Source organism: Orcinus orca, chromosome 17 (assembly GCF_937001465.1).
Source record: "Orcinus orca chromosome 17, mOrcOrc1.1, whole genome shotgun sequence".
NCBI lineage: Eukaryota > Metazoa > Chordata > Mammalia > Artiodactyla > Delphinidae > Orcinus > Orcinus orca.
Window position 1 is genome coordinate 51,278,857 of NC_064575.1, and position 23,239 is coordinate 51,302,095.

The following is a 23,239-nucleotide window of genomic DNA, read 5'->3' on the forward strand; positions in this document are numbered from 1 at the left end:
ACTTTTCCATCTTCTATTCTTTATAACTGGATAATAGTCATGAAGATAGGCATTCTTAGCTTTAGGGACCAAATAATCCACAGTAGAACAAAAAAATGATTGGACGCTATTGTTATCAGTCTGTGAGCAAAGGTTTTATTGCTATAGCAAGAGAGGGGAGAGTCAATCATCAAATTAAACCTCACAGTAGGACTTAGCCTTCAGAGTGTGTATTGCACTGCTTCATACAGTCAGGAGAACAAGATCATTTTCCATTTCTCTATTGAGAAAGATCAGTTTAGCCGACTGAGAACTCCTGTATTTAACAATTAATTTTGGTTAAATCTTCTTGTTTATCCTTTTTGGGAAAGAGTCTACATAATCCAGTCAGCTGGACTTTTAGAGAAGTCCTCTGGGCTGAACTTAAGAAGTTTATAGAATTAAGAGAAATTTATTTTTCCTCTTATTAAAAAGAGTGTATAATTTGTCCCAGGCATTTCGTAAGAATCACTGCTAATGCTAAAACTTCTTGGTTTAGGGAAGTCAGTTATAATTCTGAATCTGTTTTGTCATCCTAGGACCATATCTTATATCCATTTTCCTCTATACCATATACTGTATTTAAAATCATGACTGGGGACTTCCCTGGCTGTCCAGTGCTTAGGACTCTGTGATTTCACTGCGGAGGGCATGGGTTCGATCCCTGGTTGGGTAACTAAGATCCCGCAAGCTGGGAGGCGTGGCCAAAAAAAATTTAATTAGTTTAAAAAATAATAAAATCATGACTGGAGAGAATTTTTCTTTTCTTAAAAAAATATTTATTTATTTGGTTTCGTCAGGTCTTAGTTGCGGCACACAGGATCTCTGCTGTCACGTGTGGGATCTTCATTGCGGTGTGTGGGATCTTCATTGTGGCATGCGGTATCTAGTTCCCTGACAGGATCGAACCTGGGCCCCCTGCATTGGGAGCACGGTGTCTTAACCACTGGACCACGAGGGAAGTCCCTGGAGATATTTTTTTTTAATTTCATATAATATCTCAATTTTCCTAGTGTAAAATATGTATTTTTGTAGTAGAAAGGATACAAGTGTTAATTTTTCAGGACAAAAAGAAATCAGGACTGAAAAATTCATTAGTTTGGTCAATGAATTTAGTAAGCCGTGGGGTTGTGTTGGTCACTATCCAATAAGGTGGCTCTATCCGAGGTGCTTGGTATTAATTTCATCTTAATTACCTCACCCATCCTTTCTGCGAGAAGACATGACCAAGACGTTGTTCAGGAGATCTGAATGAAGAAGTGCAAATACAGAGACAGCAGGGATCCACCTGAAATGACCTCATGTACAGGGTACATGCATTAACTTAATATTAAAAATACCCACAAATGGTTTTAATTTGTGATTCAAAATAAACATTTAAAGAAATTTCCTCCACCCATCAATAAGCATAGTGAAAATAGTCAAGCCCTGAGACTTAAAATGACCTCTTTTGGAATGAAAAAAGATGTGTTGACACTTTTATCGAATCAAGCAGTCTGACCTGATGAACATCTGAGGGTGCTTTAAGTCAGAGAATGTGCTTTCCACAGTATATATGAAACGTTTATATTTTCCATGGATGTAATATTTACTGTAATTCATCCAGAATAAAAATAAACAGCCTCCTTCCATTAATCAAAATTAAAGCCACTGCTGAGAAATGGCAAGAAGTGACAAAGCCAGTATATTAACATGGCATATTTTATTGGTTCACAGGAAACCAAAACTCAAATTTTTCTCTGCTGACATATTTGTAGACAGACTTAAAAATGACATCAATTTTAGCCTTTTGTTAGGACACAACAGGGAAACTGGCAAAAACTAAGTTAATAAATACTTTCCCTGCCCCAATTTTGTGTCTGCCCAAATCTTAACTCTGAGTCCCTGGCCCACATGAAATCTTTTCCAGCTTTTCTCTCTTGCGAGTTAACAATGTTGCCCATCATCAGTTTTGGGGTAAACCTGAATTGTTCACACAGAATTCATCAGTGCCACAATACCTTTCTGTAAGCAACTTGGTCTGATTTTACCATCTTTGTCCAAGGCTCAAGAAGGAGGAGAAGGATATATTCTTCTGCTGTGTCGAAAAGGTCTTCAAATGGCGGCTGTATTTTCATATAAATTTCTTTTTTCTTTTCCTGTTGGAGTCCAATGTCAAGAGTGGCTGAAGGAGCAATGTATGTGGCAAAAAGATACTAAGGGAGAAGGGAGAGAAAGGAGAGGATATTGGAAGAAACCATAATGGTTAGTAGATTCCTCAGCAAAGCCATTTTTAGAAAGTTAAGAGAAGGCAAATAAGCTCAAGTAATTTTTTTTCTTGAAAAGGTGTGTGAAACTACTTAAGACAAAGCAACGTGTTTATTCAAAGCCTTTGCTTTTCATTTTCTTTTCCTATTTCTTTGTTGGTTATTAGTCAACTAGTCACTGGATCTTGTATAAGTGTACGTGATTTGGGTATTCTATTTTTTCTCAGATTACTACTATGTATTATTATGATTGATTCCAGGTTATACATCTCCTTTCCTTATGTTCATGACATTTCTAACACATTTGTGTTACTTTCCAAAGTGGTTTGAAATGCCTTTTAGGGAAAAAGAGGCAAGAATTCACCAGGGCTGAAAACTGACTATCAGTCTAGAGACCCAACAGACTACCTCCCCTACCCAACTGAGTTCCAGAGTTCTTAAATGTCTCCATCTGGTGTCCAATGCTGTGGAAGAGATACAAGAAGGAAACAAAAGTGAATGGAAAGATGTACATGGAACTTCTAGCTTCCTAGACAAAGCTGCATAAATGTCTATTCCATTCTACTCATTTGTCTTGTCTCTCAATAACAGCTATTTAAATCTGAGAAGCAATTTAATAACATTTAATTTTTAAAATGTTACATACTGGATATGTCATGCCCTGCACATCACATTTAACTGAAGTTTTTGTTATTGTTTCATACTTAAAATTAATGAATTTTATGGCATGTAAATTAAACCTCAATAAAGCTGTTAAAAATAAAAATTAAAAAAAGAAAGACTATTGGTGATTTCTCCCAAAAGCGACACACTCCTTCCTCCATTTTAAAGATTATCTGATCTCTATCGTAATTTTTTCTTCATTCTGTTCTATTTACATCACTATATCAAAATAAATAGTTATCTAAAAAAAAGAATCTCTAATTAATTGCATTTTATTTCAATTTTATTTTTATACTTAGACTTTGGAACTGATAATGCCTAGATTCGACCCAGGAGATAAGATAGATAGGTAGACAGATAGAAAGATATTTGTACCAAATACCAAATAATAGTCTTATGTAAAATAATCTTTTAAAAGTTTTAAAGGGTTCACATTAATAACATAAGCATTTACCATGTATCCACTACAGCTTAGACACTTGGATAGGTGCTATGTATGTAAAGATTAATGAATGCCTGCCCTGAAGGAGCCATTTGGTGTGACAAAGAGATGAAAACCAGTGGCTACAACACAGTATGATAAGTACTACAATAAAGGTATGCATTGAAAATAAGATCTTCAATAATTGCCTTTCTTTTTAAGCTCACCTCCATTAATCACCTTTTCAACTTTACACTCAGATACGCATTTTTCTGTAATTCCCTAAACCTTGATGTTTGCCATTCTATACCATTGCACACATTGTTCCTTCAATCTTGTATATATGCCCTACCCCATGCACCTTGTCTGCCTCATAAACTCTGATTTATTCTTAAAAACCGACATGGATTTCTCCTCTTCTAGGAGCCCTTCATTCATACCCTCCTCCCAAGATCATGCTTTTTACTACTACACTTATCACACTATAATGCAATCATGTATCATGTGTCTTCTCTTCTAGAACAAGGATCTTGAGGGCAAATACTGCAGTTTAGCCCTCTCTGATTCTCCAACTCCTAAAAACTGTTTTGGTAGAGAGCAGATGTTACAAATGTTTATTGATTTGTACTGAATCCACAGAAAAGACTCATTTTTGTCTTGGAATGGGGAAGGAAAAGGTTCAGAAACTCTTGCAAGAGAAAGATAAGCTCCTTCCTAGTCTTTAGTCTGAATCTTTAAAGATGAGTTGGAGTAAGTCAGACAAGATAGGGGAGTTGATGAGAAGGACAGTCCAAGAAGAAGGAAAACATGGCCCAAGGCATGGAGGCCTAAGGGGGTTTTATAACCTTATAGAGAGCGTCTAGGCTCCAAGTAGAGAACACTGGCTAAAGGAAAGAGGTAGAATAAGAGAGGAGGATATAAAGGGAGGAAGGCTCCACAGCATGGATATCATCTGTTTTCCTTTGGTAAGGAATTTGAATTTTACCTAAAGATATAAAATGGGGAATCTCTGAGAAGTGACATCTTTAGATATGAATTTTAGAAATAAATCACTGTGGCATCATACGGGAAAAATGGTTTGAGTACATCAAGATTTGAGGCAGTTTGGAAGTTATTTTAATAGCCAGACAAAAAATTACAGGCCACCCTCATCTCTTGTTTGCTTTTTTGCAATAGCCTCCTAACTGGTCTTCTCAGGTTCTTCTTTGCTTCTTCATGGTCTTCCTTTTTTTAAACCACAGCAAACAGAGAAATTCTTTTGTATATCACTCCTCCATTCAAACTCTCCAGTGGCTTCCCACCTCACACAGAATAACAGCCAAAGTCCTTATAATTACCTATAATTGGAGTATTTGGACGTTTCTCAGCGCTGAGAGGACAAGGGTTATAGTTCATGATCTGCCAGTAGGGAAGCCCCTATAAACACCCCAGGCTCTCAAAACACTCTAAGAGCAGGGGTGGACCTGATATAGACTCTTGCCTTGAGTCTTTAAAGGGCCCAAAGAAAATAACTGCTAACCTATACTTCTATACCTGGTAAAAAAAAAAAAAAATACCCTTCTAAAATAAAAAGGAAATAAAGATGTCATAAGTCAATAAACAAAACCAGAATTCGTCACCAGCAGACCTACACTAAATTAATTAATTAATTAATTAAAGGGAGGCCCTAGACAAAAGCAGGATGGAATATAGAACAATATAAAGCATAAACATGTAGGGAAATATCAATACATATTGACTGTAAAATATAATAATAATGAATAAGGTCAGAGGAAATCGTAAAAGAGCCTAAGGAAAAGAAGTCAGAATTGAAGGTTCAGATTTAAAGTGCAGTTGAAATGACCAACCATGAGGTCCATTATAGGTAGAAAAGCACATGAGGTTAGAGTCAGGGTAGTAATACAATAACAAGCAGGGCAGAGTATCAAAGAACTAGAAGTGAAGATAAAGGAGAAGCCCATGTATCATAGTTAAAAGAGAGGACTATAAAGTTCAGTGTATAATAGGCACTCAATAAATATTTGCTAAATGAATGAATGGAAGATAGTGGCCTAATCTGAAATTACGATCTGAAAGGGAAATTTCAGAGTTCAAAAATTTTAAGCTGGAGTAGTTCCAAATTATGATGAATTCTGGTATATGGCCATCCCTATAGTTAACTTAGGAGAAATGGAGATAAAAGACATTGGAATTGGGTAAATTAAGAAACACTCTAGCACATATGTTATAAGGATTATTAGCTTGGGTACTGGAAAAGCTTCAAGGTGATAAAAAAGAAAAAGGTTTTCTTTTTTAAAGAAAAAGAAAGAAATTTCATGAGTCATGTACTGAAATTTTCTAGGAAGATAAAGAGAACTGAAAAGGTCTTTAGATAACATTAATGAGGTTAAGGAGGGGGGAAATGAGCAGATGGAGCCAACTCCAAATTTTTTTTTTCTTTTTTTTGTGGTACGCGGGCCTCTCACTGCTGTGGCCTCTCCCGTTGCGGAGCACAGCCTCCAGACGCGCAGGCTCAGTGGCCATGGCTCACAGGCGCAGCCGCTCCACGGCATGTGGGATCTTCCCGGACCGGGGCACAAACCCGTGTCCCCTGCATCGGCAGGCAGACTCTCAACCACTGCGCCACCAGGGAAGCCCCGACTCCAAAATTTTTGAAGCTATTAAAAGATGAGTCCTGAAGAGCAGCAAAGAACATCTCTTTCTTCCTAAGGGTTGTGAAATACGGGAGAAGGGGCATATTTAAAAGCCATTCTAGATGTTCTATTTAATTAGATAACCTGCAGTCTGGAAACTCCCTTCCCTAAAATATAGGTACATAGCCTGCTGGATTTAATAGTCTAAAGTGAACCATACTCTTACCAAATGATTCTAAAATATTTTAAATGAAATTTGCTTCAGATACACATGGCAATTTTTCCTAACCTTGGGAGTTATTTAGAAGAATGACCTAAATTTAACCTGTTTAACAAGCTAAGATTGTATCAGATTAAAATCTACTCTTAGGGCTTCCCTGGTGGCACAGTGGTTGAGAGTCCGCCGATGCAGGGGACACGGGTTCGTGCCCCGGTCCGGGAAGATCCCACATGCTGCGGAGTGGCTGGGCCCGTGAGCCATGGCCGCTGAGCCTGCGCGTCCGGAGTCTGTGCTCCGCAACGGGAGAGGTCACAGCAGTGAGAGGCCCGCGTATCGCAAAAAACAAACAAACAAACAAAAATCTACTCTTAAACATTTTCTAAACTGGAAGTTTTAAAAAGTGAACTAATTAAAATAATGTCTATACTAAGGTAAATTAAGAAACTAAAAACTAACGTGATCAAATTAACATTAAAAAATGCCTCTAGAATTTGTTTCAGTAATTTCAAATTTGCCCCAAAGGAAAGTAAATCTGACCCCCCAAATCACTTAAGTTAAAATCAGTTCCTACTTAGCAAAAAAAAAAAAAAAGAAAAGAAAAAAAATCAGTAGTCAGGTTTTATTGGGGCAGGAATATCCTCTAATGGCAAAATAAAGCAACTGTTTTATCACTGAGTCAGCTACATTCAGAACTGTAGTTTAAGGAGACTTGGTGTGCCACATACCAAACTCTTTGTACAGACATCAAGGTGATTCCTTTGATTTAAAAGCATAACAGTGAAGAGGGTAATGTACAAAAGAGGCTGAAATGGTGACTAGAATAACAGTGATAGAAGTGACTGTCAGCTTCTGGTGGACACCCAAATCTACTCCTTTCCTTTACACTCCCAGTCTTGCCTTCACTCCTCATGTCTTTTAAAATCTACTGCTACCCACAGTCCTATGAGACCCTAGATGCCATTTATATACTCTATCATACCTTCTGGAATTTTGCTTTATGATTTTCTTCAGAATGACCTTCACTTCACTTTACCATTTACTATATTAATAGCACAGCTTTCTCGCTCTGACCATTACTCTTCATCTTTTTGTACCTCTCACCAAGCTTTGCTTTACTTTCAGCACAATCTGCGGTTTCTTCCTGTCCTCTAAATAAATCATGCACCACCTACTTTGTCTTACTTTCTTACACAATTTGGACTGAAAACTGCCCATCATTTCAACTACACTTTTAAAACATTCTTAATTCCTCCCACCTTGATCTTCTGCCTTGTTGAGGCCAAATTCTGGGTCATCTTAATCATTCGTTCATTTTTCCAATTCTATACTCAAGCTCCCAATAAAAGCTATGATAGTTGGTTCAAATATAAATACTCTTCAAAATAAAAACAAACAACAATGACAAAAAAACAAAAAACAAAACAAAAAAAACCCCACCTCAGCTGTGACCACAAAACTTGGCAAGATTTTGTTTATTTCTAAACTTTGCCATGCTCCTTAGAGCTCCCAACTGTACCCTTAGGCTTCTCCACATTCAGTGGACTTTATCTTCCACTCAACTGGGAGAAACCACTGGTATGGATGCCCTCAACTGTCCCCTCAAGAGCTTTCTTCTAAATCTTTCTCTTTCTCTGATGTTTCAAAATTCTCCTTCCCAAGGCTAAATGATTCATGCGTGCTGTTGACTCCATTTCCCCAGCACCATGCAACACCAATTACGCCCTTAATCTACCTTTCCTTTGATTTCATCTCCTTTCTAATGCTTCAAAGGTGTTCTAACAAAGATTCTCTCCTATTCTAATTGTCACCATTTTGTCCACAAACTATCACCCTTTCTCTCTTTCCCTTCCCAACAAATCTTCATACTCACTTTTCTATCATTTCTCAATCTATTGCAATCTGGTTCTCATGCCAAAGAAGCTAATGTCTCAGATTACTAAGAACCATGTAATTGCCAATTCAATGGTTTCTCTCCTTAATCTTCATCCTACTTAATTCCTTACACAGCATTTTTTGCTTTGTTTTGTTTTTAATTCTTGGCTGCGTTGGGTCTTCGTTGCTGCGCACAGGCCTTCTCTAGTTGTGGTGAGCAGGGGCTACTCTTTGTTGAGGTGCATGGGCTTCTCACTGCGGTGGCTTCTCTTGTTGCGGAGCATGGGCTCTAGGCATGGGGCTTCAGCAGTTGCAGTACGTGGGCTCAGTAGTTGTGGCACACGGGCCCTAGAGCATGCGGGCTTCAGTAGTTGTGGTGCATGGGCTCAGTAGTTGTGGCTCACGGGCTCTAGAGCGCAGGCTTGGTAGTTGTGGCGCACGGGCTTAGTTGCTCCACGGCATGTGGAATCTTCCTGGACCAGGGCTCGAACCTGTGTCCCCTGCATTGGCAGGCGGATTCTTAACCACTGCACCACCAGGGAAGTTCCCTTACGCAGCTTTAACACTGTTGACTCTCTCCTCTGCCTTCAACACTTTCTCCTGATTCGCTGCCTATTTCCATACTCAGGCTCCTTTGTTGATTCCTCTTCCTCCATATCCCCCCCTTAAAGGAAGGCATTCATTAAAGTTCTATGTTCAACTATATTTTCTTCCTAATTCACACTCTTTCGGTTTCTCACACATGCCAGGCACTCTCTCACAGGACTTTCACAGTATGTGCTCTGTGCCCTCTCTGAACTCCACCCTCCTCCTCTTTTCCCCTTTGCTGGGCTTCTATTCATCCTAAAGGACTGAGTCTTCCTTGACTCCTGAAGTCTGGCTTAGGTATCATTCTTATGTGTGCCCATAGGTCCCTGTATTTGTATGTTTCTCGCACTGGACTATAAACTCTATGAAGACAGATTTGGTCTGCTTTGTTTATTACTGTATCCCTAGCATCTAGCATAATGATAAGTTTAGAATGAATTAAAGACTTCATCCATTCTCAGAGACTTAACAATCAACTATATGTGGAAGAAACACAAATATATACAGCTTTAGACCTGATTTCCTTCCTGAACTGAAAACCTTTGCTTCTAGCTGCCTACTTATTATAGCTACATGGATAGCCTATGGACCCTCCAACTCAATGACTCAGTAATATAACACATTATCTTTTCCTTTTCCAGTTTTCATATGATTCACAGCACATTCTTTGACTCTTCCCCACTTTCCTCTCCTTCTTCCTCAAATGCAAGTCCTATGAATTTAATTCTCTACAATAAAACAAGGAAAAACTGACAAATATAAAAATATGAGGAGGAAATAAGGGGCAGCAGTTCCATCCCAACAAAAACCATAATAAAACACAGTCTTCTGTCCAAGCTAGATCAGACCCTTTCCAGGCTACTGCCTACTTCCTGACCTCACACTCTTACTGTGCTCTATAAAGCCACAGGGCTCCATGTACACTTTTTGTTGCTGTTCGACTATTTTGTTCCAGTTTTATTGAGATATAATTGACATATAGCACTGTAAAACTTTAAGGTGTACAGCATAATGATTTGACTTACATACATCATGAAATAATTATCACAATAAGTTAACATCCATCATCTCATATAGAAACAAAAAGAAAAGACAAAGAATTTTTTCCCTGTGATGAGAACTATTAGGATCTACTTTCAACTTCCATATATACCATACAGCAATGCTAACTATAGTCATCATGTTGTACATTACATCCCTCGTACTTATTTATCTCATAACTGGAAGTTTGTACCTTTTGACCACCTTCATCCAATTTTCCCTCCCCACACTCTGCCCACCTCTGGTGACCACAAATCTGATCTCTCTTTCTCTGAGTCTGTTTTTTTCCACAAACGATTTAACTGCATATCCCACGACCCCAAGGAGCTACAATTAGGGTAGCCATATAACTTCATTCTGGTTTAAGCCTACTATCCTGGCATAATTATTAATATTTCCCCTTTTATTTTCAAAAGAATCCTGATTTAGATGATAAATTATATGGTCTCTCTATATTTAACTGCCACCAGTTAGACAAAATGAAACTTTCTCTAAAACAAGACTCCTGGAGGTGCTCAACACATATTTAAAGCTAAAAATAAAGGAAAGAAAGGCAGAGGAAACTCCTTTCTAAGGAACACACATTTGTCTAATTTGAAATCATATGAATTGAATAGCTGATATCAAAAGCCAAAAATCCCAAAGCAGGAATATTTTATTTAGAACTTGGATTGAAGTTTCACAGACTTCCCTGTTAAGAAAAGACAACCCTCAGAATGGGAGAAAATATTTGTAAATGAAGCAACTGACAAAGGATTAATCTCCAAAATTTACAGCAGCTCATGCAGCTCAATAACAAAAAAACAAACAACCCAATCCAAAAATGGGCAGAAGACCTAAATAGACGTTTCTCCAAAGAAGATATACAGACTGCCAACAAACACATGAAAGAATGCTCAACATCATTAATCATTAGAGAAATGCAAATCAAAACTACAATGAGATATCATCACACCGGTCAGAATGGCCATCATTAAAAAATCTAGAAACAATAAATGCTGGAGAGGGTGTGGAGAAAAGGGGACCCTCTTGCACTGTTGGTGGGAATGTAAATTGATACAGCCACTATGGAGAACAGTATGGAGCTTCCTTAAAAAACTACAAATAGGGCTTCCCTGGTGGTGCAGCGGTTGAGAGTCCACCTGCCGATGCAGGGGACATGGGTTCGTGCCCCGGTCCGGGAAGATCCCACGTGCCGCGGAGTGGCTGGGCCTGTGAGCCATGGCCGCTGAGCCTGTGCGTCCGGAGCCTGTGCCCCGCAACGGGAGAGGCCACAACAGTGAGAGGCCCGCGTACAGCAAAAAAAAAAAAGAGAAAAAAAAAACTACAAATAGAACTACCATACCACCCAGCAATCCCACTACTGGGCATATTCCTTGAGAAAACCGTAATTCAAAAAGAGTCATGTACCAAAATGTTCACTGCAGCTCTATTTACAATAGCCAGGACATGGAAGCAACCTAAGTGTCCATTAACAGATGAATGGATAAAGAAGATGTGGCACATATATACAATGGAATATTACTCAGCCATAAAAAGAAATGAAATTGAGTTATTTGTTGAGGATATGGGGAGGGGGAAGGGGAAGCTGGGGCAAAGTGAGAGAGTGGCATGGACATATATACACTACCAAACGTAAAATAGATAGCTAGTGGGAAGCAGCCGCGTAGCACAGGGAGATCATCTCGGTGCTTTGTGACCACCTAGAGGGGTGGGATAGGGAGGGTGGGAGGGAGGGAGACGCAAGAGGGAAGAGATATGGGAACATATGTATATGTATAACTGATTCACTTTGTTATAAAGCAGAAACTAACACACCATTGTAAAGCAATTATACTCCAATAAAGATGTTAAAAAAAATGCTCTAAATCAAAATCTTAAAAGAAATTTTAAAATATTTCTTCTCTCTGATTGTACCTAAATGTAGGTGTATTTGTTCGCCCTCCCACTTTTTTTTTTTTTTTTGCTTTCTTGCAGCCAGTTTATCAGAACATTGTTCGTTATCACCTAAGTAACTTCTCTTTGTTCAATTATCAACCCCCGCTATGATAACTAGCATAATCCTTAAGAGTAACATACTCCCCTCGCCTTCTTGACTCTTTACCAGTTTTATTATAAAATCACAGAACTGGAAGCATTAGAAAGGGTCTTGAAAGCCCACATTGTGTGTGTTTATTGGCTTCCTTTGAGGCTTGGTCTCTGGTCTCTCCCTCTTCCTCACCTCCCTAGGAGGGTGGGGACAAAAGTGGTTACAGGGGTAAGGAGAAAAAAACTGATTTATCCATCCTTAATTAGGCCACACAGTAAAATTATAGTACATTCAACTTAATTTTGCCATTACATCTGAGAATGTCTTTCTAATATGTGTTTCTAATAATCCAGAGATAATCTTTAAGTGGATAACTGACCAACTGACTATATAATAACAAACATAATGGATGTAATCATATATATGGAACAAAATTAAAAAGCTAAACAACACATTTAAGGTCTATATAAAGATGGTGAAAATCATTTGTAAGTTGATATTAATTGCCTTTATAATGAAATATAAAGATTATGCTTTGTTATAGCTAAGTAATATAGTCTAATCACAGGTTAGAAACATCGTTTAAGTATCCTGTATCATTTGCTTTCTTATTGGCCACCCAGTTCTTCCTTTTCAGCCACTGACTAAATAACAATGTAGCTAATGTTGGAGGGGACAATGCTCCCTTCATATCTTAGTCAGCTACTCAGATTCACATTAAAGTGGAGATTCACTCACAAACAGCTGTGGCCGACATGATTCCAGTTTAAACATTAACCTATGATTCTTTAACAACCCAGCAGGGAAGTTTCTGAGAAGGGATACAAGCCTGTCTGTGATCAGACTGCCTGGCACTGCACTCAGCATGGCTCTCTCTAAACCCCATCTCTCCTGGAGACACTCAAAGGTTATGTAAGCAGGAAATGCACAATGGGCGGCTTGCCCGGCCCTGCTCTATACCTGTGCCTGTGACTCACTTTTCCTGGCATCTGTATCAGATATGCAAAAAAAAGCCATGCCTCCCCCTGAAACATCTCTTACAGTCTTGAAATGCTGGGAGTTAATTCTCTTGTTTAGCTAAACTCTCAAGGCTATGAAGAAAAAAAGGTGTAGGATAGATACCTTGGAGACAGGAGGAAGAATGGAACTGGAAAGTGGAATGGAGAAACAAACTGGGAGAAATGAAGACAGAGAGAGAGAGATTTTGATACACATTTGCCTTCTAAAGGATAGTGAGATGACTAACAATATTTAATTTAAATTATTTTTAATACACATGACCTTGTTGGAATTATAGGAAAAAATACAAAAATGTTTCTGCTTGCCTTTCAAGGAAATCTCAGATGTTTCATTACTTAGAGCTAATATCCTGCACACAACAACTGTATTGCACTACATAGGAGACGGCTCAAATTAAAATATGATATTTCCCATTGCAATTTATATTTTTTCCAATGCTAAAATATTTTCCATGCAAGGTTTCAGCATTGCCACTTAATAGCTTTCAAAATCATTTTGAAAGTGTATGTGATGAGCATATTCTTGGATGAAAGTGGATTCCAATCTCCTTTCAAATATATCATAATGCATTCCAGGCTTGGCTTTCCGACATTATATTGATTTTCATAGACCCTGAAATGTATTGATGTTTTCTTACTGCATCATAAAGTCTAGATGAACATACCTGAGGAAGGAGAATTTGGGGTTTATTGAGTTTATTCTTGTTTTTAACAGTGTAAAAAGCAAAAAAATAATGAAATAGCCTCCAAAACTTTCTGTGCTATTTGGGTTTCTCTTTGTACCAAAGACTAAATGATGTCAGCTATGGGGTTAGATTCCAATTATCATGCTGTACCCAACGAAGTACTTTCGCTGTGCCAAAGGTGAGCACAGTCTTTGGGAAAGCATCTTTTCCATAAGTAGGGGCCATTGGATGAGCTGCAGCTTGATACTCATCTGTGTTCCAACGAAAATAAGAACAATTTCTGGGGAGCCTTAAAAGGCAAAGTCAAGAATAACACCAAATGCTGTAGCACATGTGTTGATCTGCTATGTTACATTTCAGCTGTTAGTTATGTTAATGGAACAGTTTCACATAATTTGCCTTGATGTATTTCTTTTAATGATCATGTATATGTATCTTTCTATGACTGCCTGGTAACACTGATTGCATGATGTTCTGCTGTCACCTCCAGGCCAACTGCAGAACTGTATGATGTAAAATGAGTCCCTCAGTAAACTAGGTACAAGATGTGTAAAAACCTATATGCTGTGAGATCTTAATACCGGATTACAGGACAACTAGCAGAGCATATCACCAGGTTAATAAAACTGGGGACATTTAAAAAGAAGATTTTCAAAATAACTTATGAAAGTATTCCAGAGATTAGGAGAAAACATTCATGCTTCAGCATTTGGCGTTTTTAGCAAATCCTTTTTTCTTAGACCCATTACTCCACTGCAATAGTAAAAGAAGTAACTCTAATCATGTAAGGCTACACAAAGATATGTATCTTTCACCATCTTCTAGTAACTGTCCAACATGCCCACCAAGAGAGTAGAGGAAATATAAAGCTGTCTGCTGTTGCTATTTCCTTCTACTTATTGGGAGGTAGCATTAGGATCCTGCCAGATGGACTGACAGGGTAGTATCAACAAAGACCTCACTGGCCCCTGAGAAGAAGAAATATCCCATAAAACCCATGACACTATTTCATACACTAGAAAGATAAAAGACGAAAACAACTTTGGCTACTGAAATATACAAAGATTTTTCTTAAACTCCTTTTATTTTCAGTTTATACTAAACAAACTGTGCAGGCTGTGGAGATTCTGGAGCAAAGATACCATGCTTTCTTTGCTAGGTACAAGCGAGGCGTTCACTGGCAGTCTCTAAAGGGTAGAGGAAAAATGTGAAGGTGGAGGGTCAGGGTCTCCAGCGATAACATTAGAGAAATATACGATTGAGAGGATCAGAGTGATCCTTTACCCTTGTCATTATCTCTTCCTCCATTGTAAACTGAAGCCAGCTTACAAGAGCTAATTCACGAATTTTCAGGAACTTGGTGAGTAGGTTGTTAAATTCAGTCACTATCAAAAATTATATAAACTTACAATTAAGCAAATTATATTAAAAACAAAGATGATGAATACTCAAAACCGATTACTTCCTAATGATTTTACTGTTTTACGACTGTCCATGCTCTTGGGGTTATTTACCTCTATTCTATCTGTCTGGTGGAAAATACTGTATAACGGTGGGCTGCTGCACCTCTCCTCCCAACTCTGTGCTCAGTAACGCCATGTTGGCAGCTTGTAATCATCCACGGAGAGAGTATTTACACGCAGAGATCAGCAAAAGCTACAAATCAGGGCTGCTTATCCACCGCCCAGAGAGGTGGTTATTAAACATTTATCATCATACCACTGAGTATAAGGCAAAGATAATTCTCTTTTCCTATCACGATTACCAAACAAAGAGAAATAAAGTAGGAAAAAAGCAAATGACACCAACTAATTCAAGTACTCACTGGAGGCAAAGCCACATACCAGAATAAACTAATTCGGGCTAGAATATGCCAGTTTATAACACAGTTTACTTGAATACTGTATAACTGGCATCCATTTTTAAAAATACGGCTACAGTAAAGTTCTTTCTTTCTTTCTTTCTTTCTTTCTTTCTTTTTGGCTGTATTGGGTCTTCATTTCTGTGCGAGGGCATTCTCTAGCTGTGGCAAGCTCTTCATCGCGGTGCGCGGGCCTCTCACTATCGCGGCCTCTCTTGCTGAGGAGCACAGGCTCCAGACGCGCAGGCTCAGTAGTTGTGGCTCACGGGCCTAGTTGCTCCGCGGCATGTGGGATCTTCCCAGACCAGGGCTCGAACCCGTGTCCCCTGCATTAGCAGGCAGATTCTCAACCACTGTGCCCCCAGGGAAGCCCAAGTTCTTTTTAATAGTTAAATTAAAGTCAAACTACAGGAGCAGGGCAAGTAAGTTTTTCTTTAACATTGTTTGTTTACATCCTGAATAGTCTTTATTTGGAAAAGGGCAAAGTTAAACTTCAAATGTTAAATTTAACTTCAGTCGGATTAGGAAACCAGAAGAGGTAAGAGTTTAGTTGGGAAAAGCTTGTTAACTTGTCCTCATGAGAAAGTATAAGGAGAAGCTATGAAGGAGAAACATTAAAGCATCATCAGAAATAAAACTAACTGGTACTAATGGATCTTGATGCAGTGTCTGGACCACAAAGAGACCAAAATCACTTCACAGATAATCTTGAACACAACAGAACAGATGTCCACTATGCTGTAACAACAACAAAAAACATATTACTGTACTTGAAGGCAAATAGCAAGTCACATGGGATCTTCTCAACTGAGCTCAATAATTTCATCCTTGGAGTTCATATAAAAAAATGAAATGAAACTGTGCTCCAAAAAGCTAAGGCAAAGAGTTCCTAGAGGAGTTTACAAAAGGAATGTAAATGCCCTGATATGGGACACTTTCAGAAATCACAAAATATTTACTTCAGCAAAAAGAGAAGTCTGTTTTCATAACTTCACAGCTCTAGCAGACATAGAACATCATTATCTGAGTTCATATGAGGAAGAAGAAAAATAACGAGCAAGTTCAAGCAATCCAATGTTGTTTTTTTTTCCTGCGAAAGGAGGAAAAAATGATGATTTATAACGACCTCTCATACCCCACAAGGAGCTCAAAAACATTATTGAGGAGCTATGCCGAGAGGGAATAAATTACAGATGGAGCTTTCCGCAAATGGATTTTCATGTGAAGGACCTTGGGTTTTTTCAATTAGGAATCTTAAAGATGGGATCTAGAGATTGAAACATCCTGATACTGAGAGGCAAACTACTGCAGAGATCAACACAAGATGGAGTTGCACAAAAAAGATAATGTGATGACAATCAAATAGAGAATTTCTGGCAATTACTCAGACTCTACTAAGCAGAATTCAGTGCAAAAGAGAACGTAAGAAAATGGCAATAGGATAAAAGAGTAAAACAAACTTGAATCATTTTGGACAGAATGAAAAATCAAAAGGGAAAACAACATGTTAAATAAAGCCAAAAACAAACCACAAACTCAAGGGACAAAACAGACTAGGCTTAAGACTGACTCGGGCCATTGCTTAAGGTATTTTAAGCAAAATCGACTCAGTATATGATGGAATAAAATTCAAAAACAAAAAAGAGTTATTATTAAGCAGTTTAGGCAACCTAAGCAACAAACAAGGATTTTATTTTTATAATTTTTGGATTCAATTTAAAAAACATTTTAACAGACAAAAGCAAAATAGATATTTAAACTAATGGAATTATTTAACCTCTAATAAAAATAATTCCTTGAAAATCAGTGAACAAAGAATAATTCAGAAAGAAAACCATGACTATATTAACATTTTGGACCTAAAAAACCTGCCTCACAGAGAAGCTAACCCAGGCCAACAAAGCACAAGAAACTGATACTAAAACCAGGGCGTTGAGGAATTACTTTACAATGAGAAAATCAACCACCAAACAGATGGGATATTTACGTTCACCGGCACCTTGGAAAGCAAGCTCAAATATAGCAGGTTGCTTGGAGTCAAAACAAGGGAGGTTAACTATGACCCTATGAATGTTCTTTCCTTCCAGATCTGTCAGGCTGACCAGCTGCTCACAGGAGCAGCTGGCTGAGGACAGCGCTTCAAGGGCATGGTCAAGGACTGCCTCTGTAACACCTCTCTTTCTGGATGCTGCTGCTGATCAATGCCTCTTCTTGCCCAGAACACTCTTTTTTTTAGATGTACTGGCATGTTCATTAGAAGTCTTGAGGTCTGTGAAGCCATTCTGTCTCTAGACAACTGCTCATATCCATTCTGAATTATTACACACTGATTTCATAGTTTAAGTTTCAGAAAGCAACCTTATTTTTAAGTTCCTTGAGTGAGGTGGGAGGAGACAGGGAGATTTCACTGTTGCTCCAGGGAAGCTTGTTAAGGGCTCCTTACTAAGAGAAATCTTGGACTATAAACACAGTATGTCTGGAAAGACAGAATTTTGATCATTGTTGAAGCTGGGTGACGGTATATGGGGGCTTATGAAGCTTTTTTTTTTTTTTTTTTTTTTTGCAGTACGCGGGCCTCTCACTGTTGTGGCCTCTCCCATTGTGGAGCACAGGCTCCAGACGCGCAGGCTCAGCAGCCATGGCTCATGGGCCCAGCCACTCCACAGCATGTGGGATCTTCCCAGACCGGGGCACGAACCCGTGTCCCCTGCATCGGCAGGCGGACTCTCAAACACTGCGCCACCAGGGAAGCCCCATGAAGCTATTTTATTTAAAAATTTTTTAACAATTAAAAGCACCCGGCTGGCAGTCATTTATAAATAATCAATTATTATCTATAATTAGGCTTACAATATGTTGCTAAGAATATAAGCATGCCAATGAGTTCATTCAAAAAATATTACAGCATCTTTTATATGCCAGCTCCAGTTCTGAATATATGAGGTAAACAAAGCAGACTGTCTTCTTGGAACTTATAGTCCAGTGGGGGAAACTATTAAGGGTGAAATTCAATATTCAACATTCATAAAGATATTTTAAGATACCAAAGTGAAAAATTAAACAAGGTGATAAACAGATACTCCTTTTTTTCTAGAGACAATTAATCAGAAAGCAATGACTTAGAAGTTAAGAGTACAGAGTCTGCAGTCAGAATACTTGGTTCTAATTCCAAGCTCACTAATTGCTAAATGGAAAGTATTGCCTTAGGTAATTACTCAACTCTAAATCTCAGTTTCCTAATCTGTAAAATGGAGAGAACACCAATATCTACCTCTTAGAATTGTCAAGAACTAAATAAAATTATCCATGTAAAGTGATTTCCATAGAACCTGACAGACAGTAAACATTAAATAAATGTCAGGTATAATGATAATTATGGTTTAGAGAAGTTCAGGTGTTGATTTTTCTGGAAACAAAAGGATTAAAAAAGGATCTCTTTTGGTCCATAATCCTATAATATTCAAAATCTTAGGACTGAACACGGGTAGCTCGTATGAACGTCAGGAACAGGGGAAACGAATGAATAACTGTAAGCCAGACAGCTGGCTGCTACATGTGTTCTTCCTGAGTCCAGTTCACCAGCAAGTGCCACAAAATGGGATGCAGGACAAGAACCCTGTGGATTCCGTGCTCAGTGATTCATAGTGCTCAACAGTCCAAGCCGGAGTGGTACTCGAGACACCATCTCTCTGGTAACAAAAACAAATAATGTAACAAAGCCTGAATAAGTAACAGGCCTGATACTCAGAAACAACCTAATTACGAAGATTCTGAAATTTACCATTAAGCTATAAAGAGGTACAGGATTTTCCACATTTAATCATCACCCCAACCTGACCCCTCACCCATGCCCATTCATCTTTTAAGAAACACAGCTTGATTCTTAATACTACTGCTGTATGAAGAAATAATGATCTCTGTTAGTGCACCTGAAAATACACCATCAGCCTAGAGAAGGAGCATTTAGCTCATACCACTTTAATGAAAATGTCAGGACCACCCTGAAGTATTTAAGTCCTGTAAATGCCAAGTAAAGAGAGGAGCTAAACAATTAAGGTAATGGATGACAGCAAGCAAAGAAAAAACTAAGCTGATTATCAAAAAAATCTTCAACACTGCCCCTCTTATGCCATAACATTTTTTCAAAGGAATTTGTGGTTAACACCCAAGGTTTTGGTAACCTAAAATTAGCTCAGACTTCATTGGAAAACATTGTCAGTACAATGCAAATTTCATAGAGAAAGAGCTACATGGTCTCTTCTTTCTCAATCTTTCTAGCACTCTCTGGAAAAGTAGGCAAAAAAAAGAGAGCATATTCTTGAACTTTGATAGTATTTGGGCGGTAGCACCTGTATGTGTTTTGTTCCTCAAAGTGCTCCCAGCATGGATCAGAGCCTCATGTATACTAGATGTTTATGATAAATATTTGTGGAAATATCTGCAACATTTTTAGGCAAGGGCAAATGTGCTTGTAACTGCTGGTCTAAGTGCTACCCAGTTTATGTTTCTTTCCTGTTTCTACAGTAATAAAAAATGGAGCAGGAGCAAAGGGGCCAAGTACATGGACATTACTGTAGAACCCTGAGGTAGGGCACAACCTGGAATGAACTTCATTTGGATCCACACTGTGCCTAAGATCACCTAATGGAAAATTTAAACGATTTGGGGCCAGAGAGGTTGAGAAGGACAGCAATAAAACATTGTTGAATGAAAACATTAATGAATTCTGCATTATTATTATATCACAACTTACAGCTTCCTAAAAACACCAAGAGATGGTATAGGCCTGATGACATTAATTGACTTAGGTTTTTAGTTTCCTTTCTCTCTTGTGAAGTTGTGCAAATGTAAGAGTAAATCCGATCAAGCCACAGTAAATTTAAGAAAACTGAAATCATATCAAGCATCTTTTCCGAACATAACTCTATGAGATTAGAAGTAAATTACAGGGAAAAAAACATAAAAAACACAAAAACATGGAGCCTAAACAATACGTTACTAAATAACCAAGAGATCACTGAAGAAATCAAAGAGGAAATCAAGAAATACCTAGAGACAAATGACAACAAAAACACGACGATCCAAAACCTATGGGATGCAGCAAAAGCAGATCTAAGAGGGAAGTTTATAGCAATACAATCCTACCTCAACAAACAAGAAAAATCTCGGGGCTTCCCTGGTGGCGCAGTGGTTGAGAGTCCGCCTGCCGATGCAGGGGACATGGGTTCGTGCCCTGGTTCAGGAAGATCACACATGCCGTGGAGCGGCTGGGCCCGTGAGCCGTGGCCGCTGAGCCCGCACGTCCAGAGCCTGTGCTCCGCAACGGGAGAGGCCACAACAGTGAGAGGCCTGCATACCGCAAAAAAAAAAAAAGAAAAACCTCAAAGAAACAGTCTAACCTTCCGCCTAAAGGAACTAGAGAAAGAACACACAAAACCCAAAGTCAGTAGAAGGAAAGAAATCATAAAGATCAGAGCAGAAATAAATGAAATAGAAACAAAGAAAACAACAGCAAAGATCAATAAAACTAAAAGCTGGTTCTTTGAGAAGATAAATAAAATTGATAACTCTTTAGCTAGACTCATCAAGAAAAAGGGAGAGAGGACTCAAATCAATAAAATTAGAAATGAAAAAGGAGAAGTTACAACAGACACTGCAGAAATACAAAGCATCCAAAGAGACAATTACAAGCAACTCTATGCCAATAAAATGGACAACCTGGGGCTTCCTTGGTAACGCAGTGCTTGAGAGTCCACCTGCCAATGCAGGGGACACAGGTTTGTGCCCCGGTCCGGGAAGACCCCACATGCCACGGAGCGGCTGGGCCCGTGAGCCATGGCCGCTGAGCCTGCGCGTCCAGAGCCTGTGCTCCGCAACGGGAGAGGCCACAACAGTGAGAGGCCCGTGTACCGCAAAAAAAAAAAAAAAAAAAAAAAAAAAGGACAAACTGGAAGAAATGGACAGATTCTTAGAAAAGTATAACCTTCCAAGACTGAACCAGGAAGAAATACAAAACATGAACAGACCAATCACAAGTAATGAAATTGAAACTGTGATTAAAAATCTTCCAACAAACAAAAGTCCAGGACCAGATGGATTCACAGGTGAATTCTATCAAACATTTAGAGAAGAGCTAACACCCATCCTTCTCAAACTCTTCCAAAAAATTTCAGAGGAAGGAACACTCCCAAACTCATTCTGTGAGGCCACCATAACCCTGATACCAAAACCAGACAAAGATAATACCAAGAAAGAAAATTACAGACCAATTATCACGGATGAATACAGATGCAAAAATCCTCAACAAAATACTAGCAAACAGTGCTTCCCTGGTGGCGCAGTGGTTGAGAATCTGCCTGCCAATGCAGGGGAGATGGGTTTGAGCCCTGGTCTGGGAAGATCCTACATGCCGTGGAGCAACTGGGCCCGTGAGCCACAATTACTGAGCCTGCGCGTCTGGAGCCTGTGCTCCGCAACAAGAGAGGCCGTGATAGTGAGAGGCCCGCACAACGCGATGAAAAGTGGCCACCGCTTGCCACAACTAGAGAAAGCCCTCACATAGAAACGAAGACCCAACACAGCCATTAATAAATAAATAAATAAATTTTAAAATTCACGACATATGTCAATATTAAAAAAAAATACTAGCAAACAGAATCCAACAACACATTAAAAGGATCATACACCATGATCAAGTGGGTTTTATCCCAGGGATTCAAGGATTCTTCAATATACACAAAGCAATCATATTAACAAACTGAAGAATAAAAACCATATGATCATCTCAATAGAAGCAGAAAAAGCTTCTGACAAAATTCAACACCCATTTATGATAAAAACTCTCCAGAAAGTGGGAATAGAGGGAACCTACCTCAACATAATAAAGGCCATATACAACAAACCCACAGCAAACACCATTCTCAATGGTGAAAAATTGAAAGCATTTCCTCTAAGATCAGGGACAAGACAAGGATTTGGAAGTCCTAGCTACAGCAATCCGAGAGGAAAAAGAAATAAAAGGAATACAAATTGGAAAAGAAGAAGTAAAACTGTCACTGTTTGCAGATGACATGACACGATACATAGAGAATCCTAAATATGCCACCAGAAAACTACTAGAGCTAATCGATGAATTTGGTAAAGTTGCAGGATACAAAATTAATGCACAGAAATCTCTTGCATTCCTATATACTAACAATGAAAGATCAGAAAGAGAAATTAAGGAAACAATCCCATTCACCATTGCAACAAAAAGAATAAAATACCTAGGAATAAGCCTAACTAAGGAGGTAAAAGACTCACAAGACTACAAGACACTGGAGAAAGAAATCAAAGATGACACAAACAGATGGAGAGATATACCATGTTCTTGGATTGGAAGAATCAATATTGTGAAAATGACTATACTACACAAAGCAATCTACAGAGTCAATGCAATTCATATAAAATTATCAATGGCATGCTTTATAGAACTAGAACAAAAAATCTTAAAATTTGTATGGAGATACAAATGACCCTGAAGAGCCAAAGCAATCTTGAGGGAGAAAAATGGAGCTGGAGGTCTCAGACTCCCTGACTTCAGACTATACTACAAAGCTACAGTAATCAAGACAATATGGTACTGGCACAAAAACAGAAATATAAATCAATGGAACAGGATAGAAAGCCCAGAGATAAACTCACGCACCTATGGTCAACTAACCTATGACAAAGGAGGCAAGAATATACAAGGGAGAAAAGACAGTCTCTTCAATAAGTGGTCCTGGGAAAACTGGACAGCTACATATAAAAGAATGAAATAAGAACAATCCCTAACGCCATACACATAAATAAACTCAAAGTGGATTAAAGACCTAAATGTAAGACCGGACACTATAAAACTCTTAGAGGAAAACATAGGAAGAACACTCTTTGACATAAATCACAGCAAGATATTTTTTGA

At 38.6% G+C, this 23,239-nt stretch overlaps 1 protein-coding gene across 2 annotated transcripts in view; it reads right to left on the reverse strand.

The window, feature by feature from the left end:
• RGS22 (regulator of G protein signaling 22) overlaps nt 1-23,239 on the reverse strand; it is a 181,628-nt gene that overhangs the window by 70,470 nt on the left and 87,919 nt on the right. For both annotated transcript variants that reach the window (XM_049700216.1, XM_049700215.1), the window contains exon 15: nt 2,019-2,213. In XM_049700216.1, coding sequence (XP_049556173.1) covers nt 2,019-2,213 — 195 coding nt within the window. The remainder of the gene's footprint in view (nt 1-2,018; nt 2,214-23,239) is intronic.